General features: G+C 40.9%; 2 protein-coding genes across 5 annotated transcripts in view; one reads left to right on the forward strand and one right to left on the reverse strand.

The window, feature by feature from the left end:
• The window catches only part of LOC139752125 (alpha-2-macroglobulin-like), an 82529-nt gene that overhangs the window by 36634 nt on the left and 25615 nt on the right, over positions 1-20280 (reverse strand). For all 4 annotated transcript variants that reach the window (XR_011713482.1, XR_011713483.1, XR_011713480.1 and 1 more), the window contains 2 exons: positions 13467-13846; positions 12502-12795 (listed from right to left, as the gene is read on the reverse strand). The gene's annotated coding sequence lies outside the window, so the exon portion shown is untranslated. The remainder of the gene's footprint in view (positions 1-12501; positions 12796-13466; positions 13847-20280) is intronic.
• On the forward strand, positions 2677-18991 carry LOC139752124 (Y+L amino acid transporter 2-like). Its single transcript, XM_071668041.1, has 9 exons — positions 2677-3655; positions 5996-6217; positions 10117-10342; positions 10730-10774; positions 11554-11677; positions 12517-12717; positions 15935-16084; positions 16464-16641; positions 17232-18991. The coding sequence occupies exons 1-9, from the start codon at positions 3355-3357 to the stop codon at positions 17291-17293; spliced, it is 1509 nt and encodes a 502-aa protein (XP_071524142.1). The 5' UTR covers positions 2677-3354; the 3' UTR covers positions 17294-18991.

The following is a 20280-nucleotide window of genomic DNA, read 5'->3' on the forward strand; positions in this document are numbered from 1 at the left end:
TTCCCAGAACGTATCATCATAGATCGAACAAATTCGAAAAGGACTGAAGTAAAAGCGAACAAATTTACTAGAGTGAAGCTAGGAAGAATAAAATCCAGCGATATAAATAAAGGTAATATGATAGCGCAACAGAAGAGCTGCAGAACCCCGAGTCAAACATTAACAAGATGGGGTTTGATAATACATCATATCAACAAGAGATCCGCGTAAGGAAAGGCAGCCTTCACCAGTTCGCACAGAATATGGCACCTTCCACAGAAATATAAATTACATCAAGTTAAGGACATGATAATACCTCTCCTAAACTATTTACCTATACCAACGTTCCTACCCGCCAAATTACACACGATGAGATACAGAGGACTGAAAAATAAGGCTACGATTCGCGACAAAAAAAAAAAAAACCTTGAATACACCGTAGAACAGCACGAACGACTGAAGATGAAAACAGTCGCTCTGTACCTATGAGAAGCCCAGAAAGTATGGCAGAGACTTGAAGACAACGATGCTATAAACTACAGACAAATCCGAGATCCCAACAACAGTACCAACCCTTGGTTCCCTCGAAGCTTCAAATCAATCATCAGTCACCCATCGATGCACACGACAAACATCGTTTAACTTAATGAGTCTCCTCAAAAAAAGAAGAAAAAAATACATTCACCTCCCTTCCCCCAGTCTGCCGGAGGTTAAAAAAAAATGCAACAAAAACATGCTTCCTGAAAATCACACACATGCATAAGAAAGAAAAAAGTGCACCATACACCTGTCGCAAGTTTTTTTTTTTATGCATGTAGGTGATTTTCTGAAAGCATGTTTTTGGTGGCATCTTTTAACCTCCGGCAGACTGAGGGAAAGGGAGGTGAATCTATATTCGTATTTTTTTTTAGGAGACTCATTCAACTATCCCTTCCCCCTGTCGCAATTCTCTATATCCTCTTATCACCCTATCAAAATATACAAATAAATGAATATCAAATGAATAAATGAAATAAAAGCATTCGCAGGACAGGGAGACGAGGGTTAATGAATGATGATGAAGGACGAAGTAAAGACCACAAATTCGAGAAAGAGGATAATGAATACGAGAGAAGCAGGAAGGATTTCGAGGATAGGGATGGTCTCTGCATTTATGTGTTAAACGAGGTAATGAAGTAACAGAAGAAAGCAGGAAGGACCGTATTGGTGCGGATAAATATCATAATATTATAAGGAGTCGGAGACCCTACATAGGTGAAGTACGACGACGGAGAAACGGCATTTGAATCTGGGAGGGAGGAAGTGAAGATAAGGAGCAAATGAGGGCATGTGACGCAATAGCTATGGTGCTGAACGATGCGAGCCATTCGTAATGATTATATAACTCGCAAATAGGAGTGGAGACACCGTTCCCGATCAACGTTGGAGTCAACGCTTATTATTATGCCGAATTTATGATCGCAAGACAACGAAGCTGTGAATATTAGGTTTAGTACTATTGTGGCCAATACTTTGCGACATCTGCATACTCTACAAATACTGGGTATGTGTATTACAAAGCTCTAATCTCGTTTGACGAACAAGTGAACGTTGAGGACGGAAGAAGGTATCAGAAATGATTGGAAGTAGGAAAAATATGAACGAAAACAAAGGTTGCAAGCTGCAAGCATGAATTCTGCAGTCATAAATGTGTGGATAAGAAATCTGTCCTGACCTTGGAACTTATCCTATGTGGTCCTGTTCCACCTTAAGCTAATTAATCTTAACTTTGATGAGGTGAGTTCACATCACATTTTTGGTGTACAGGTGTAGCTTATTTAAGTAAATAAAATACCATCTAACTTGAAAAATGTCACGATTCCAATGAATGTGTATGACATTCCTATGTAACCTATTTCATAATTTGCATGTGCAACAAAACAATATACACTATTTCTGCTATCAACATTCACGTGTATATAACTATCTTCCTTGCTATTCTGTAGAGGTCCGAGTCAAGACGTTAAAATTGCTGGGGTAATGTTAGCTCTGTAAGTCATCTGTGCTTAGGGCGAGTAAAAGCAGATTGCCATATTAGCTACGACTGTGATTTCTATATAGTATATGACCATGACAGACAAATTGAATCTGATGAGCATTTCTATGATAATGTCTCAAGGTCTCTGTCTGAAACAATGGGAGACTTTATTCACTTATTCCCCAAGGGAAAACGATATTTTTCTCAGGATGAAGACTCTCAATTTTGGTTTCCGCTCCCTCACCCTTCTTCGCCAGACAGTCCCTCATTACGATCCAGAACAAATACATATCATTGAGGCGTCTGCAAGCAGCACCAGATGGCTGAAGAGTATATTTATGTAATTCCATATTTGGACAATACGGAGAGGAAATTTTACTATCGTGCAACATTTTAAACTTCTGTATGCAGTCCGGAATTATTTCGTACTCATTTTGTTATTGTATTCATCCACTACTCTTATACAGCACTATAAAAGTACTTAGTTACATCTGCCTCAACATGTTTTTTGCTTAATGTGGGAAAAGGAAGTGCCCCACTGGAAGGGTAGGGACAGAAAGGCGGTACTGGAAGGATGAGAGGGTTGGAGTGGGGGGGGGGGGGGGGTGTTAGCAGGGGTAGTAGGTCTGCTGTACGGCGCGCAGCGGCAGCGTAGGTCTCCAGTTCCTAAACGTCTGGGCAACAGGGCGGTAGTGCAACTAGGCTGAGAGAGCCAGGCTAGGCTACGCGTCTCCCAGATATTCACTGATGCTGAAGCATTTCGCTTTGAAGTTGGTGACATAAAATGAAGTGACAATGTCTTGAAAAACAAGGCTACGAGTCCAAGATTATCATTTATAAAGAAAAATTAATGAATGTGTTAAACCCGCCAAGGTCACCATTGAAATTAGTTGGCTTAGTCGTGAGGCCGAACTTGAAAGACCTTGGCATCTGTAGCTTAAGGAGAATATCTAACAACAGAAAAGTCACTTTCATTCATCGAGGAGGTACAGTGAACAGCGATCGAATCTATCGGTATTATTGAGACCATCATCATAAGTAACTGCTAAACCATCAGCCTTAAAAATACACTGCATACGGCGCCGAATGCACGCAAATCCGTTCATTGAAAAGAATAGAAATGGCTAGAGGACTAACGTTGGCTCGTAAAAGCATATTGATTACTAATGCATGCCAGCTTTCATAAAATCATTCACTTTACAAAAGTAAAGCGTGCAGTGTCTGGAAGCGGGGAGAAGAAAGGCATGTTATACATTTGTCGCTAAGACAGACGGCTAAACAAGTAACAACGTCACAGCAGTGTTCGCCTTTAGTAGTGTCACTCTGATCGTTAGAGGCTTTTGATCATCTCTAACACCATGGCGATCAGTAAAAACATCAGCCCAACGGCGCCTGAGATCCTCGAGCCTCAAGTGGACATATCGGATAGCGAACTACTCACCGACTCGGTCGAGAGTTCTGAAGAAAACTTTAAGCTTAAGAAGGAGCTTGGGCTGAGGGACGGCGTGGGCATTATTGTTGGCATCATCATCGGCTCCGGCATCTTCGTCTCTCCAAAAGGAGTTATCCAGTTCACCGGGAGCGTTGGCATGTCTCTGGTGGTGTGGGCTGTGTGTGGACTCCTCTCCATGGTGGGTGCTCTCTGCTACGCTGAGCTCGGTAAGACCACGATTTCAGTTAAGACGAACCATCTAACTGATCAATAATAATGAAACATAACTAACTATGATCGTTATGTAAATACCATGACCAGTTTCAAGTTCTTTTCATAATTTGTTTTATTGCAAAGGTAATGGAAATTAACACGATAGCTATACCTAAATTTCATTTACAGAAATATTAACATTGACGCTTTGATGCGAACAGCTTTCATTTTAATTATAGCATTTAGATTGCTAGTTTCTGTGAGATCGTGTGAGGGGTAAAGCGTTATGAAACCTTGCGCATTAAATGGCTTTAAGTACAACAATTTCAAGTGAACAGTTCTATTGTCTTAACATTAACGAAACATTTAAACTGGGAATTCTTACACCCGAAAGAGCCGAAATAAAAAATTCTATGCCATGAAAAACGATAGTGTACAGCTTTTTCATTCTGCCCGAGTTTACACTAAAGAAAATAATGGAAAGGAGTTGTGATTACAGAATGGGCCCATCCTTATTCGTCGGAAAGACAGTTACGATCAAATGAATGGAATGATGACTTAAGGAATTAAAAAGTACTTGAAAAAACTACCGTGTTGTTCAGAATACAGGGGGTTATCCAACTCAGAACCCGTTTTATGGGACCCGTGTTCCAACTGACCATATCATAGTTTCAATTGAAAGTGGAATATCGTATAACAAACTATAACTCTCAATCATTATCTATAAAGACAAAATTAATTCTACTAATCGGTAAAGACATGGGGAAAAAAACGGCATTTTCAACGAAAATAAAAAAAAAAAAAACGCCCAGGGTCGAGCGCCAAGGTTCGAATCCTGGTTGTAGCAGTCGGTCCACAGTCAACCCAACTGTTCATCTACCCTTAGGGGTTGAGAGAAAATGGGTATCTGGCTCACGCTAGGATATATATATATATATATATATATATATATATATATATATATATATATATATATATACATATATATATATATATATATATATATATTTCATACTATTCGCCATTTCCCGCGTCAGCGAGGTAGCGTTAAGAACAGAGGACTGGGCCCCTGAGGAAATATCCTCATCCGGCCCCCTTCTCTGTTCCTTACTTTGGAGAAAAAAAAATATATGTGTATATATATATATATATATATATATATATATATATATATATATATATATATATATATAGGCAGGCACTAATTACGTGACAACAGCAAGTGTTGTCTCTATCTTTCATAAAGATAGAGACCCCCCCCCCACCACCACACCCATCAACGCAGCGAAAACAGAAAACCTTGTTTAGCTACGGTCGCATCGCGCGCATTGCGACACTTTCCCCCGAATCATGAATCCAAGTGACGTCCGGGTCGGCGTTACATCAAAGCCTAAACTGGACTGAACTAATCACTGTCTCTACAGCCCCAGTAATTGATGGTTATGATCAATCGGTGCCGGAAACGTCACACTTAGCGGCCCATATTCATTTCAGATAACGTTTTGCGTCGGTACAGGGAGCTCTAGTTAGTATACTATGGTCAAAGGTACGAAGGAATATTGAATGAGCGGCTATACACTCATTACAGCTCTAATTAGATCAGGCAGGTTCAAGGGTGGCGAGTAGAGAGATGTTGAATGGGAGACTGAAGAACACTCAGTACAGGGTTAAGGGTGGTGAAGAGTGACATTGAGTGGGAGGATGTGCACTCAATACAGCCCTGGTCATATCAGTCAGGGTCAAGCGCAGTGGTAACAAGTGGGAGGTTATACACTCAGTCTACCTCTGGTTGAGAAAGTCAACATCTCGTGACGATAAAATGAGCAGCCCTGAGAGACAGACTGTGGCAGGATAGTGTAGGTAAAATGTTGTGGAATCCCTCCTAACCAACTCCCGTCGACACCCCCTGAACAACACTTGTGAACGCAGCATAGACAAGTTTCTTGCTTAATTTTTTGTTACGTCCCCTGGTTGTTCTACCCTTGCATCTTTGGAAGAGCTCTTTCACTAAACTGCGTCTTTAAGCTGGTTTCAGGCCTGAAAGGTTGTGATCAGGTCATACGTTACTCTTCTCTGTTTCATGGCGAACAGATCTGGTGTCTAATTCTGGTGCCATCTTACTTTGAAGCCCCTTTGGCCGCGTCAAAGGCCATTTGAATGGTCTGGCGGCATCCAGAATCAAAGTTGTCCTCCAAGCCTTCTCTAGGTGTTCTTTATGCTTCCTTAAGCGTGCTGAGCAAACTTGAAAAGTGAATTCTACGTAGTTTTTGGCTTCATGTAATAGATGGACCCTTGTGAGTACAGGATCATACCCTCATAAAACCCTGATTCTTCTTTTTTTCCCCCTACTTCAGGTACCATGATTCCCAGGAGCGGTGGCGACTACGCATACATATTCGAAGCTTTCGGGCCGTTGCCAGCCTTTCTGTTCATCTGGGTGTCGCTGGTGATCATTATGCCCACTAGCAACGCCGTCATGGCACTCACCTTCGCCAACTACATCATCAAGCCGATCTTCGAGTACTGCGACGCCCTGCCGGAGGTTCCCGTGAGGCTCATCGCCGCCGTTGTCGTCTGTGAGTGAGTCAGGGGCTCAAGAAGGAACTGTTACTGAGGGGTGGGGGGTCGATGCTGAGGGAGGGAAAGCTTTGGGGAGAAGAGGGAGATGATAATGGTGAATATAGGCAAACTAGGCTGCCAGACGAAAGTTTGGATGTACTGCGAACTTTTGGAGGTCGACGACACAGTGGAGGTCAAACTCTGATCAAACTCTGGAGGTCAGGCGGGGCTGTGAACGTCATAAGTTGCGCAGGACAGACCAAGGTCTTACAAGGTTAGATGAACTGCGAGGAATCATACTAGGCGACAGATGGCTGCAGTCTGTTACACTAGAAAGTTTACAGATAACCAAAGACTTCCTTTTCTAACCTGCCGAAGGTTCATAAGAATATAAATTCTTCGGTTTTCTAAATTGTGACTATGACCACAAATTGGCTCAGTTGAACATATTGCCTTCAACAATCTTACTCGAAACAAAGAGCAGCCTCGCTCAGATACGACATCTATCATCACAGTAAAAAAGCAGACACCTATTCTGAGGCTGTTGTGGCAAGATGTCGTCAAGTGTCTGGCCATACCAGAAAAACAGTCACACTGCAACAGAACAGATCAAGGGACCACATCTGATTTGAGATGGACCTAAAGACAAAGATGATGCTAGGAAAATAAGAAGGATAAAGACAAGATATAACGATAAAACGCGAGAGAAAATGGCAAACAGAAGATGGGCGGTAGCATAACTTGTGGCATAAGCGAAACATTTCAAATTAGTGGTTGCCCAATAAAATCGCAGTCTCCCTTCCTTAGTTAACGGCTCAAGCTCTAATTTCTTTACGCTGAATATAATTATCCACGAATCTAATCAGCAAATTCAGTATTTTCTTTACCTCTTTATGCTGTTCTCACTCGACGAGTTGATATATATATATATATATATATATATATATATATATATATATATATATATATATATATATATATATATATATATATTCCCTGGGGATAGGGGAGAAAGAATACTTCCCACGTATTCCCTGCCTGTCGTAGAAGGCGACTAAAAGGGGAAGGAGCGGGGGCATGGAAATCTTCCCCTCCCGTTTTTTTCATTTTCCAAACGAAGGAATAGAGAAGGGGGCCAAGTGAGGATATTCCCTCTAAGGCTCAGTTCTCTGTTCCTCGCTAACGCGGGAAATGTCGAATATGTATGAAAAAAAATATATATATACAACTGTCATACGATACAATACATTTCATGATTCTCATTAATGAGCATTTATTTGTTTTTGTAAACGAGGGGATATCAAAATAATTAAATGCTACCTAGAACTGATCAAATGCGAGAAAAAAAAGGGAGAGAGAGAGAGAGAGAGAGAGAGCACTTACGAGATTCTGCTCTGAGATAACGTATGTTAGGTAGATATGTTGACAGTGTCTTAGAAACTTTATATATATAAAAAATGAGAAAAAAAAATGTTGCTCTCCAAATAGGAACGCACACTTTGTTTCGTCATGCAGTGAATTTCTGCGCTTTAACAGACACTACCTCTCTCTCTCTCTCTCTCTCTCTCATGGTAGGCAGCCACCAACAGAGATATATTACCTGTGCTGCCCGCCTCGGTAACTGGGAAGGTTAATAATAATGATGTTTGCGCGGTGAGCCAGCACTTCAGCAGTTATGCTGCACTCCTTCTACCCAAGTTGCTGTCTTTTCGCACACAACACGGCAACATGCAACTCGCACGACTCGTTCTACGTAATCATGAGTCTCTACCTGCGGTGAGCGCTACGCGGCAGCCCTGCTATTTGGCGAGATCTCGTCGTAAACCTTCTCTTTGAATAACTCAAGTCATTGACATTTAGTTACTTCAAAGCATTCTGGGTCAACGAGCCATGAGGTCAGACGAGGGCATCTGGCCTGAAGCGTTTGGTACGGGTGCTGGGGTAGCAGCGTGACCTTCAGCTGCTGACAGAGTGTGAATCCCGTAATAGACACACGTTAGCCGTCTGGCTCGTGTTATCAGTTCGGCTGGGGGCGGGGTCGAATGTCAGTTACCTCTGGTTGACCTGCATCCTCGTATGAATTCTTAAATTCATTTTGTTTTCATTTTCTTTTGCTTGATATATATATATATATATATTTTTTTTTTTTTTTTTTGCTTTGTCGCTGTCTCCCGCGTTTGCGAGGTAGCGCAAGGAAAGACGAAAGAAAATGGCCCAACCCACCCCCATACACATGTATATACATACGTCCACACATGCAAATATACATACCTACACAGCTTTCCATGGTTTACCCCAGACGCTTCACATGCCCTGATTCAATCCACTGACAGCACGTCAACCCCGGTATACCACATCGCTCCAATTCACTCTATTCCTTGCCCTCCTTTCACCTCCTGCATGTTCAGGCCCCGATCACACAAAATATATATATATATATATATATATATATATATATATATATATATATATATATATATATATATATATATATATATATATGATGCAGAGGACTTGACGACAACAACAACATCACGTCCAACACCACCACCACAACCTCTTTCACCTTGTCCAGTCCTGCGCCTGAACCCAGGCCTGCTTCCTGCACAGGCCCGACTGGCTCAACCCTCAGAGCCAATCCTTGTTCCGAAGTTACGGATCTAACTTGCCGACTTCCCTTACCTACATTAATCTATCGTCCAGAGGCTTCTGGCCCGAGACTAGGCGCAGCCGACTTTATTGGGAGGAAAAGTCTGCTCTCTCTCTCTCTCTCTCTCTCTCTCTATATATATATATATATATATATATATATATATATATATATATATATTATACTTTGTCGCTGTCTCCCGCATTAGCGAGGTAGCGCAAGGAAACAGACAAAAGAATGGCCCAACCCACCCACATACACGTCCACATGCACATATAATACCTATACATCTCAACGTATACATATATATACACACTCAGACATATACATATATACACATGTACATGATTCATAGTTTGCCCTTATTCATTCCGTCGCCACCCCGCCACACATGAAATGGCAGCCCCCTCCCCCCACATGTGCGCGAGGTAGCGCTAGGAAAAGACAGCAAAGGCCACATTCGTTCACACTCAGTCTCTAGCTGTCATATATAATGCACCGAAACCACAGCTTCCTTTCCACATACCTGATCGCCGTTTGCCGCGTTAGCGAGGTAGCACCAAGAACAGACGAAAGGCCGCATGTGCTCACATCCATTCTCGAGGTGTCAAATACAGTGCATCGAAACCATAGCTCCCTATCTTAAAACAGGCCACACAGACCTTTCTATGGTTTCCTGCGACCTCTTCACATCCCTTGGTTCGATCCACTGACAGCACGTTGACCCCCGTATACCACATCGTTTCAAATCACTCTATCCAGAGCACACCTATTACCCTCCTACATGTTTAGGTCCCATTCACTCACAATCTTTTTCACACCATCCTTCCATCTCCAATGTGTGTGTGTGTTACATGGTTCCACTTGCAAGACGTTAACTTCGAGTGCACAGTTACCTATAGCAAGGCTGTTATGAATGAGAGTAGAATTTAATCAAAGACTTATTACCCAAAGGAGTCTACATTTCCCTGCTAGTGACCGTGTCGCATCCTAGAGGTGCAGGAGCCTTCAGAGAGGTCCTGGGTAACACCGGGACTATTTCGCGGAAATCTGACCCTTGATCAGTCCAAGCTTGTCCTTACTCCTCGAGTCGCACTAATCCCTTTTTTACATTACATTTAGCACAGATGCGTCCTAGGTAATGACATGACTTTACGTTCTCTGTGTAAAGACAAATATCCCCACCCACCAGCACAGGACCAGACGCACCGAGTGTCCGCGGCCCAACGCCTGTACGTAGATCTCAGGCTCCTTCTGCTCCGACAGGTCTTTTGACGTGGGTGAACTGCACGAACGTCAAGTGGGCGACGTGCGTGCAAGCCGTGTCCACAGGGGCCAAGATATTAGCTCTCTCCATCATCATAGCCGCGGGCGCCTCCCATCTAGCCTACGGCAACACCCAGAACTACGAGGCGCCCTTCCGCAACACACACACGAGCATCACATCCATCTCTACGGCCTTCTACCAAGGCCTCTTCTCCTTCGCAGGATGGTAAGCTTGACACCCATCCCATCTCGTGCCAGCTTAAGCTGGCTCTATTGGCTTCAGCTTTCGTGCAAAACTCTTCTTACTCTTGGGAGTAACGTGGCTTAATCTTTCATCAACTGTTCAGTTGAATTCTCACAGTAAACATAACGAGACTTTCTCTTCAGTTCCGCTCTGCACGATTTTGAGTGAGTTCTGATCCAATAGTCTGTAAGCATGTGGGTGGTTCAAAGGGAATTCAGGACTTTGCCTTTTTTTCTGTCTATATCAAAACGTAGGTCGACTCTGATTTTGTTTGAGATGAATATAAACGACATGCAAAGTCATCATCGATCTTAAAAAGAAAATAAACAATCTTGTGTTTCTTAATCATACAAGACGTCTCTTTTTCAGGAACTGTTTGAACTTCGTAGTGGAGGAACTGAAAGACCCTTTCAAGTAAGTGAACACGAGGGAATCCCGTGGTATGTGCTGAATAATGTAACCTCGGTCTGCCACTTGGGTAACCAAGCCATGACACCTATTACCTAGGAAAGCTACATGTGGTGTTCTAAGTCCGCTGAAATGTAACACAGTTACACCAAGCATTAGGGCGCACGGACATCAATTGTGTGTCTGTCTGCGCGTGTTTATTATTTGTACGGGGGGGATTAAGTTTTACGCTTGTATTGCCCAGTCTTATAATGGTACATACCCATACCATGGCTTTACTCGTGTGTGTGTGTGTGTGTGTGTGTGTGTGTGTGTAAACACACCCACCAGCCTGAGTTTGGTATGCATGTATGGACCAGGAGAGACACCTGGGTTAGGTGTGGGCAAACTGACGCATCCAGGATTCGAACCCATGCAAGCCCTTGTGTGTGTGTGTGTGTGTGTGTGTGTGTGTGTGTGTGTGTGTGTTAATATCTTTTTTACTATAAGGCACATTGCTTATCAAATGAATTTTTTTGCCAGGTCTAGCTGGGGAAAGATAAACAAAAAAAAAAAAACAACAACTAAGTTCCACTGATTATTCTGCACGCCTAGTCGTCAGACCCCGAAGAATAACGTAATACACACTTGCCCTTTGGATGTAACTTAAAACCTTTTTATTCTAAACGTTCTGAGTAGCTACACGCTAAGAATAACGTAATATACACTTGCCTTTTGGATGTAACTTAAAACCTTTTATTTAAACCGTTCTGAGCGGCTGTATACTTTTCATCCATCTTCCCTAGGAACTTACCCCGCGCCATCTTAATCTCAATGCCTATCATCACGATCATCTACGTACTCACAAACATGGCATATTTCGCTGTTCTGGAGCCAGATGAGGTCCTCGCTTCCAACGCTGTGGCTATGGTGAGTAACGGATGCTAAATGCTAGGATAGCTTGTTAATTGTTATTTTAGCCTCACTGCTCCGTATGCCAGTTCTTGTCGAATTGATATTGTAGCCTCTGCTCCGTATATTAGTTCTAACTTCTAAAATCAACTTCGGTGTTATCAGTTTGAGTTCATAGTTGATTGTGTCGAATTTATCAAATTATTCCTAATAGATATGAACTTCCTATCGAGTCTACTTTCGCATTCTAATGGAAAAAATTATATATATATATATATATATATATATATATATATATATATATATATATATATATATATATATATAAATATATATATATATATATATATATAAATATATATATATATATATATATATATATATATATATATATATATATATATATATATATATATATATATGCCTATCTTTTGCTTTAAAAGAATCGGAAAAGAACCTTCCGTGAATCTATAATAACGTGAGATTCCACGTCCTCGCTGTTACAACCGGTACCTGTGTTCACGCCTTGATTAATGGTCCTCCTCTCAGTAATTCCTTCTAGCTGTTGGTAAGCAGCCTTGAAGCACCTATTATTCGATGCGCTCCACCTACAGTTTGCTTTATGTACGATCCTAAGGAAAAAGGAATCGCTGTTCCTTATAACGTAAAATCCTTCGACCTACATTCATTACTTCCCGGTGTACCTCAGTGTTCTGTCATTCAGTGACAGCTCACACATCCCACTGTCTTGTCATCCCCGAGCTGACACCAATAGACCTCATGAAATCCTCCTCCCTCCCCCAACATTCTATTCAACAAACAGAACATGGAAATAATCTCACCTTCCTTCCCAACAGTCGTTAGCTGAACGCGGCCCGACGATAGCGCTCTATTTGATGCCCACCTTCGTAGCGCTCTCCACCCTCGGCAGTCTTAATGGCTGCATCTTCGCCTGCTCCCGGCTTTTCTTCGTGGGTGCTCGGGAGGGCCACTTGCCCCAGGCTCTCGCCCTCATCAGCATCAAGACCTTCACGCCCGTGCCCGCCCTCATCTTTCTGGTGAGTCACATTTTTCACGCCCGTTCAAGCTCGCAGCTCCGTCTCTTTTGCACTCAATTCCCTCTAATCTTCCGACCACTGTATATGGAATTCAAAACTGTCATTACAGACCAGCCTCATCATCAGTGAACATTCTGTAAAACTTAGAATTACTTACATATATTTACTACCTACTTTATGTGTAATTAATGTTTATCACCTAATTTATAAGTTGCTGAAGTAAATTAAGGAAAGATCAACCAAAAATGGTTGTAGTCAAACAGACATAAGATTACACAATCAACAGACACAAAACACAATATAATAAATCTTAAAACCACGATATTTGATTGAATCACCGAGGCATTATCGTTTAAACTAGACTTAGTTTTGACAATACTAAAATGACTCAAAGATCATTGATGTTGCAAGCTTCTCTTCCATCAGGTATTCTAAAATTACCGATTGAAACATTACAGCCACAATTATACGATCTCTTCTCATAGCAGATAGATTTGGTTTCGATCTCTAATTTCTAACATGTGAACTTTTTGTTTAACCCACGACCTGGGAAACACTGTAATATACCCAAAAATTAGCAAAGAACTTCTAAAGCATTTGTTATCCATTAGAATATTATTTAAGAAATGCCGAATAACTTGATAGTGAATGATTTCTTTAGACATCTTGATAAAGCACATACAAAAGTATCAAATAACATAAGCAAATCATTCATAATGATCACATACAAAAAAAAAAAAAAATCTTACCTTAATATTAAGCTTGTTTAGACAGCTCATCTCCGGTCACATGCAAGTACATTGTTTAGTGTATATGATCACTCTTTCTTCAAAGATCACACTTTTTTCTTCTATAATTTCAGTGAAGTTATTAGAAAAATCACGATGTACAGTTCTGTGGCTGACTACTGGGGAATGTTTACCAATGCAGAGACGTTAAGAAACATTGGCGGGACCTCTCCTTTCACGCACATTGAATAATGTTCTCCCTTCGTCTTGAAAAGTGCTGTATTCCTCGTGATTTTTAAGTCTTGTACCTCTAAATTTAAGCACACACACTATGCCATGACCACAAATAACTCCGTGGGAGAACAATAACACGTACAAAGTAGCCTCCAACAATTCCCTTCCTGGAACACAAGAGGAGGATTTGTTAGGTTCTGGTTGGGTTACATGCACATTTTTACACCAATATGGGGGATGGGGGATAGCCCGGGTGAAACTATTCATGGAAAAAAGTACCGTTAAATCATATTACATGGTACCATCTCGAAAACATAACACAATGCGAGGCAGGAATTTAGCTTCTTAATGATACTGGAACACTTACCTATGTACGTAAACACTTGACCAAGGCACCATATCAACTAAGTGTTGAGAATTATCTAAAGAAGGTAGTATAACTTTCCCAGCTGTAAAGTATTTTCGAATGGTCAAAAATTGTCACGAATGCCATCTTAAAGGTGAACTCATAACTTGTTTAGAGAACAGTGAAGGGAGCCTAAACTAAATCGTGACGTCATAGAAAACGTTGTATGAGTAACTAGTTTGTTTGAAGACTTTTTTTTTACTTTCCTATCATTTTGTATATCACTGTGCTTTATCGAAATCATTATGATTTGTAACATTTATAAATGTTCATTCATATCAATATTGATTCATATCAATATTGATTTGTTTCATATGATTTTGGTAGTTTAAGTTTCGATAATGTTATTTGTCTATCATGCTCATTTACTATTTGAATTACCTTTGATGAATGATTTATGCATTAAGTAATGATTACTTAAATGATTTGGAATGAAGCACTTCATCACGTGTTACACACACACACACACTCATCAATCTAAATGGGCCTACCACACGACAAATACAAATGGACCACCCTGTGCGAGAAATGGCACCCCAAGAGCACAGATATTTTCATGTAATTTTACTTTTTTCTGCAGATATAACTAGACCTTCCATCCACGTGGAGCCATAATATGTAAAACCACCTCCTTATTTGCGGAAACTGACAGGGCAGAATATCGACCGAGCAGACGACAAGTAAATGGGGGTGAACTATATATATATATTTAAAGAAAATGAGCTTTACCTTTTCCGGTGTAGGTCACGAGCACAATCAGTCATATTGTTTCAATCCATCGTAATGACATAGTACACGTCATATAATGTAGGCATATCAAATAGGTTGAGCATTCATACATATTAAATACTTGATAAGCTTCCAGTTGTTTCATGCTGTCTAGAGACAAAATATCATATATTTGATAATTTATTAAATCCGCATTTCTATTCCACTGAAATATATTGTACTTCTTTATTTTCACATATTTCAGATTCTGGAAAAGGGTTGAAATAATTTTTCTACTTAGGTCGCTAAAGGTCTTGTAGCGAGTTCTTAAACGAAACTTTCAAGGTATCAAATTGATATCTTCGATTGGAAAAACTTATCTTGGAGTAAGTTCCATTCATCTAGATAAAACAAACGGGCCACGACCATTAGTACAGAGAAGTTCTTATCATTTGCTCAACAGTGGAATAATATTTCCATTGACGTGTTATCACTTACCGATTACCATAAACATGTACTCTACAAACGGACTTGGTAAAACGTCTTATCTACATTTATGAAGTGAAAGGTATTAGCATGAATGACCCAAGTCATTTATTGTGATAGTCTTGGTATGCTTTTATGTAAAGTATACTGGAAGAGACAATGGGAATTATTTCATAAAATATATGTGAGAAACACAGGAAAACGTGTAAAATGTATTGTACGGTATATCATATACTGATGAGTTACATTTCAAGTTATATCAAGATAAAAAGTGAGAACAGAGTTCTATTTTTTCAGATATGACATTTTCTGGGGGTTCCTGACACTTTCCTTGACTGTATGATTCACCATGGGTACATGACATTATCCATGGCTGTATGATTCACCAGGGATACATGGCACTATCCATGACTCCGTATGATCCACCATGGGTACATGACACTATCCATGACTGTATGATCCATGAGGGATACAAGACACTATCCATGACTGTATGAGCCATGAGGGATACACGACACTATTCATGACTGTATAATCCACCAAGGATACATGGCACTATCCATGACTCCGTATGATCCACCAGGGATACACGACACTATCCATGACTGTATGATCCACCATGGATACATGACACTATCCCTGTATGTTCCACCAGGGGTTCATGACACTGTGTATGCTCACCACGTCCGATACGCTGGTCCTCATCAACTACATTTCCTTCTCGGAGTCTCTGTTTGTGCTGCTGTCTATCCTGGCCCTCCTGTGGCTGCGCTACAAGGAGCCAGAGAGGAAACGACCCATAAAGGTGAGTGACCCTGTGTATGTATTTGTTCTGTACGGGGAGGGAGGTCTACACTCATGGGGGCGCCTTTATCTTGAACATTTTTTACTTATACAACTTTTTAAAACTTCTGAATATTGTCCGCATTCAATATATAGCACAGCATTAACTTATGCTTGTTTTCCTTTGCTTTGCCAGGTAGTATTATATAATTCTTGTTCATTCCTTTATTCTCGCTTTTAGAACGTAAATATAAAACTATTTCCCCGCCCGGCAAACACTACTACGCCCACAGGGTAAGGGTATGCACGACCCATTTCTCTTATTTCACGATCCCATTTCTTTTCGAAAATGACAGACGTATGAATGCACCACGTAATTTGTGTACCATCCTATTTCACAGGTGTGGCTCTGGGTGATCATTCTGTTCTTCCTGGTGTGTGTGTTCCTGGTGGTGTTCCCATTCTTTGAAAGGCCCGTCGAGCTGAGTGTGGCCATCGGCATCTGTCTGGCCGGAATACCCGTGTACCTGGTGTGCGTCCGCCAAGCGAACAAGTCCAAGAAATTCAACGCCTTAATGTGTAAGTCTCTGTTGTTTACCGGGTCCACGAGAGGGTATGATTCGCTGACCCTGGAGTTAGGACGTCTGTAGGAGTCTTTTAGAATCTTGTAATGGTTTTCGTTTTCTTCTGAATTATTTGTCAGTTCATCCGTGCCTTTCATGTTTTCATCAACGTTTAGGGATGAATTCTACGATCAGTATCTTTCATGTCCTCATTTAGTATATCAGGTTCACGTGAAGAAGTTTCTATCCTCGTAAAATCATTTCGTAAACGGTTCTTGATTTTTAATAATCAGTTTTCCTTTCGCTGAGGATTAGTGTCATGATTTTTCAAGGCCATTCAGCTGTGTGATTTTCTCTTTTTCTTGTTACAGTTGATCTTTGCATTACTGAATTTACATGTGGTTCTCTCTAAGGTTTACACATCATGAATATCTTTTGATAACACATCATAAATGCTGCGTTCATGTGGGATTGAATGTATCAGCTGTATTCTCGTTTTATAAACTGTATTTCTATCATTCTTCCGTCATCATTCATTCACTCTGGGTTTATTTATCATCTCTCTGTTGTTAATAATGTCGCCTGATCTTTCTTCCCTTCCCTCAGGCAACGTCACGTCTGTGTGCCAGCTTCTATGCTACGGCCTTCCGGAGGAGAAAGAGGACTGAGAACCACCTAGCTTGGTACGTGGTTTCTTACAGGGCTATACAGAAGGTCCGCTAAGGAGATGGTATCACCAACAAGACTATAGTTTTGTGGCAGTCTGGATGTACATGTGGCTCCTGACTACAAACAACTTATGCTGTGAAAGAGAATTATGGAAAACTGTCAAGCGGGGACGTGCGTACAAAAATAAAATACCGTAGAGAATGACGTGCCACTGATAAAAGTGCCATAGGTTGAGGTGTCACTGATTAAGGTCCCATAGACTGGGGTGCCAGACTGTGGTACAACAGACTTGGGTGATACAGAACTAAGGTGTGACCGGTAAAGGAAGACCACCACAGACTGTGGGGCACCTGGGACTGAACCAACAAGAGAGTAAAGGGACCAATTGGGACTGTGGTAACCCAAGTTAAGATAACAGGACTGAACAGGTGCAGACTGGTGGCGCCTTAAGTATAATGTAACACAATCTCAGCCGCCACAGACCAAAACACAAGACGAGTCTACACCACAAAGTAAAACTGGTACAGGAAAGACTAAGGTCCTATTTCTGACGAAGACCATGGACCGAAGTATCAGAAACAGGACACCACAGAAAAGGATATCGAGTTACGGCAGCCTGCAACGCCGCAACATGTAAGGTCAAGAAGTGCAACATAAACAATACCAGAGGCCATATACCTTTGCAGAATGAGAACCAGAATGAGGGTTGGCTAGGATACTGACTGAGGGAAAATGTTGTGATCGAATTAAAGGTCCCGAGCTGATGTCCACATCGCGTCTGTAAGTGGGGAGCCCAGAACAGCACCAGTACAACTAGCGAAGAAAACGGTTGGACAGAACATAAACATTAGATGGATTAATACAAGACAACGTCACGAAGATTTAGTGAAGTGCAGCCTCGAATGGATCCTACTGTTGTCTCGTATGTGAAGGTGTATTTTATAAGGACGACCAGATGAATATCTCTCCAGTGACGGAACCACCGTGGTTCATGGTCGATGTACCATAAAGACAGGATAGCACTGCTCTCTCAGTGGTCTAGAGCGAACTTGTGAACAAATCTCATGTTCGTTTATGTGGAAAATAAAAAAAAGAGACAAAACTCTAAAGAAACGGTTGCTCATCTGCTAGGATTAAGCTGTGAATATGTGTTTCCGCGAGGTTCATACCAACGAAATAGTAGACTGAATGCGATGAATTCCCTTGCAAGTTTTTCTTATTTTTGCGTAATTTACAAATTGAAACCCACGAAGTATTGTGACGAGTGGGAGGACCACGGAATGCCTTATTTCTCTTACATGTGTTTTGTGTTTTCCTTGAATAGCTATTATATGATTGTTGTATAATTGTGGGAATATCTGAAGAAGAAAATCGTGATGACATTATATATATATATATATATATATATATATATATATATATATATATATATATATATATATATATATGCAATCAGGATTCGTATTCTTACTGTATAAAGGCTTAGTTTTTAGAATATTTATCGTTATGTAAGATTTCATTATTTACCTCCAGTGACAAGGTGTTGGCTATTATTTCCTGGGGACTAGGCTGGTCTCATAAAACCCAACCGAGTATAAGCATTATTTTCCTACAAATGTTTCTTAAGGGGACTTGTGCATAATGTGTTTGCGGAGATATTTTTTTTTCTTTTTGTACCAATAAATGATCTATCTTGATTGTGTGTGTCCAGCTGGCTTCATGAAGCTGATCATAACCTTTTTGATCATTAAGTTGGGAAGCGGTCAAGTCCTGGGTCAGGTGTCTGTAGGACCTAAGATTAGTCACCTACGACGAGATTCTGCCAAAAGGCATTTCTGACGCGTAACACTCACCACAAGGAAACTCTAAGAGTTATGAAGAAAGAGGTGTTGCTTAAGAGATGTCAGGGGATATGAGAGATGAAGAAATTCTACATTTATTGACCGAATACCAGTAGTCCACGTGTGAGTGTGGTAGAAAGGAAAGGCAACAGTTATCCGGGCTAAAGGAGTGACATTTGACACCCGCTGTAGTGCTGGCTTTCTCTGCGCAGCCATCACTGCTTTCCCCACCGCCCCGGTTGGGTTAGTAAACGTCATATACCTCCCTGGTAGGTGGCTACCTATTACCCACCTGAGAGAGAGTGGTGTGTTAGTGGACTGCCTTTGATATGCACTAAACGTAACATTTGGGACAGGTATGAATAGCAATGAAGACATTCGTCTGAGATAGAACAAAAAAAAAAAAGACTTCTTTCTCCAGGCTTTAAAACTAAACATGATATATATATATATATATATATATATATATATATATATATATATATATATATGATACGTTTATATCAACAGGGATCTATCACCATCCGGTTAGAATTTGCTTATGCACTTCAGTGGGTCAATAATTTGTTGCTGAAGACCGGTCCTAAAATGAAGCCTTGATTCATTTGGGGAGCTGTGGAAACTCACCAACGGAATACACGTTTATTTTATGATGCGCCACGCTGTAAATGCTTGAGAACATGACACAGAATCTGTATCTCAAGGTAGACAAATATCCTGTGGTCTGGGGGACAATATGTAAGTCAAATATGGCTAAGGAACGTCTTGCAAGGAATTGTTAAAGCAAGTGTCGAATTCCACATACTTGTTGTGGAAGAGGAAAAAATAAACATTTAGTTTATTTTTCTCATCCACAACGAGTATGTGGAATTCTACACTTACTTCCCCCAATTCCTTACAACACGTTTCCTGGCCATCATTAGTTCACAGATTGTCCCCCAATATTTACAATATGTGCTCTCTGATAATACCGTGATGATAGGGATTACATGAAATGAGCTTACGTTATATTGGGATGGTAAAATAGGTGGTTGGATCAATGGTCTGTCCGCTGATAGCTGGTCAAGAAACCAACATTTCAAGCTGCTTCGGGAGATAGGTCATGAAATGAAGGAGGAGGAGGAAGATTTGGTGGTTTTGGTAAA

This window comes from Panulirus ornatus, chromosome 12, assembly GCF_036320965.1.
Source record: "Panulirus ornatus isolate Po-2019 chromosome 12, ASM3632096v1, whole genome shotgun sequence".
NCBI lineage: Eukaryota > Metazoa > Arthropoda > Malacostraca > Decapoda > Palinuridae > Panulirus > Panulirus ornatus.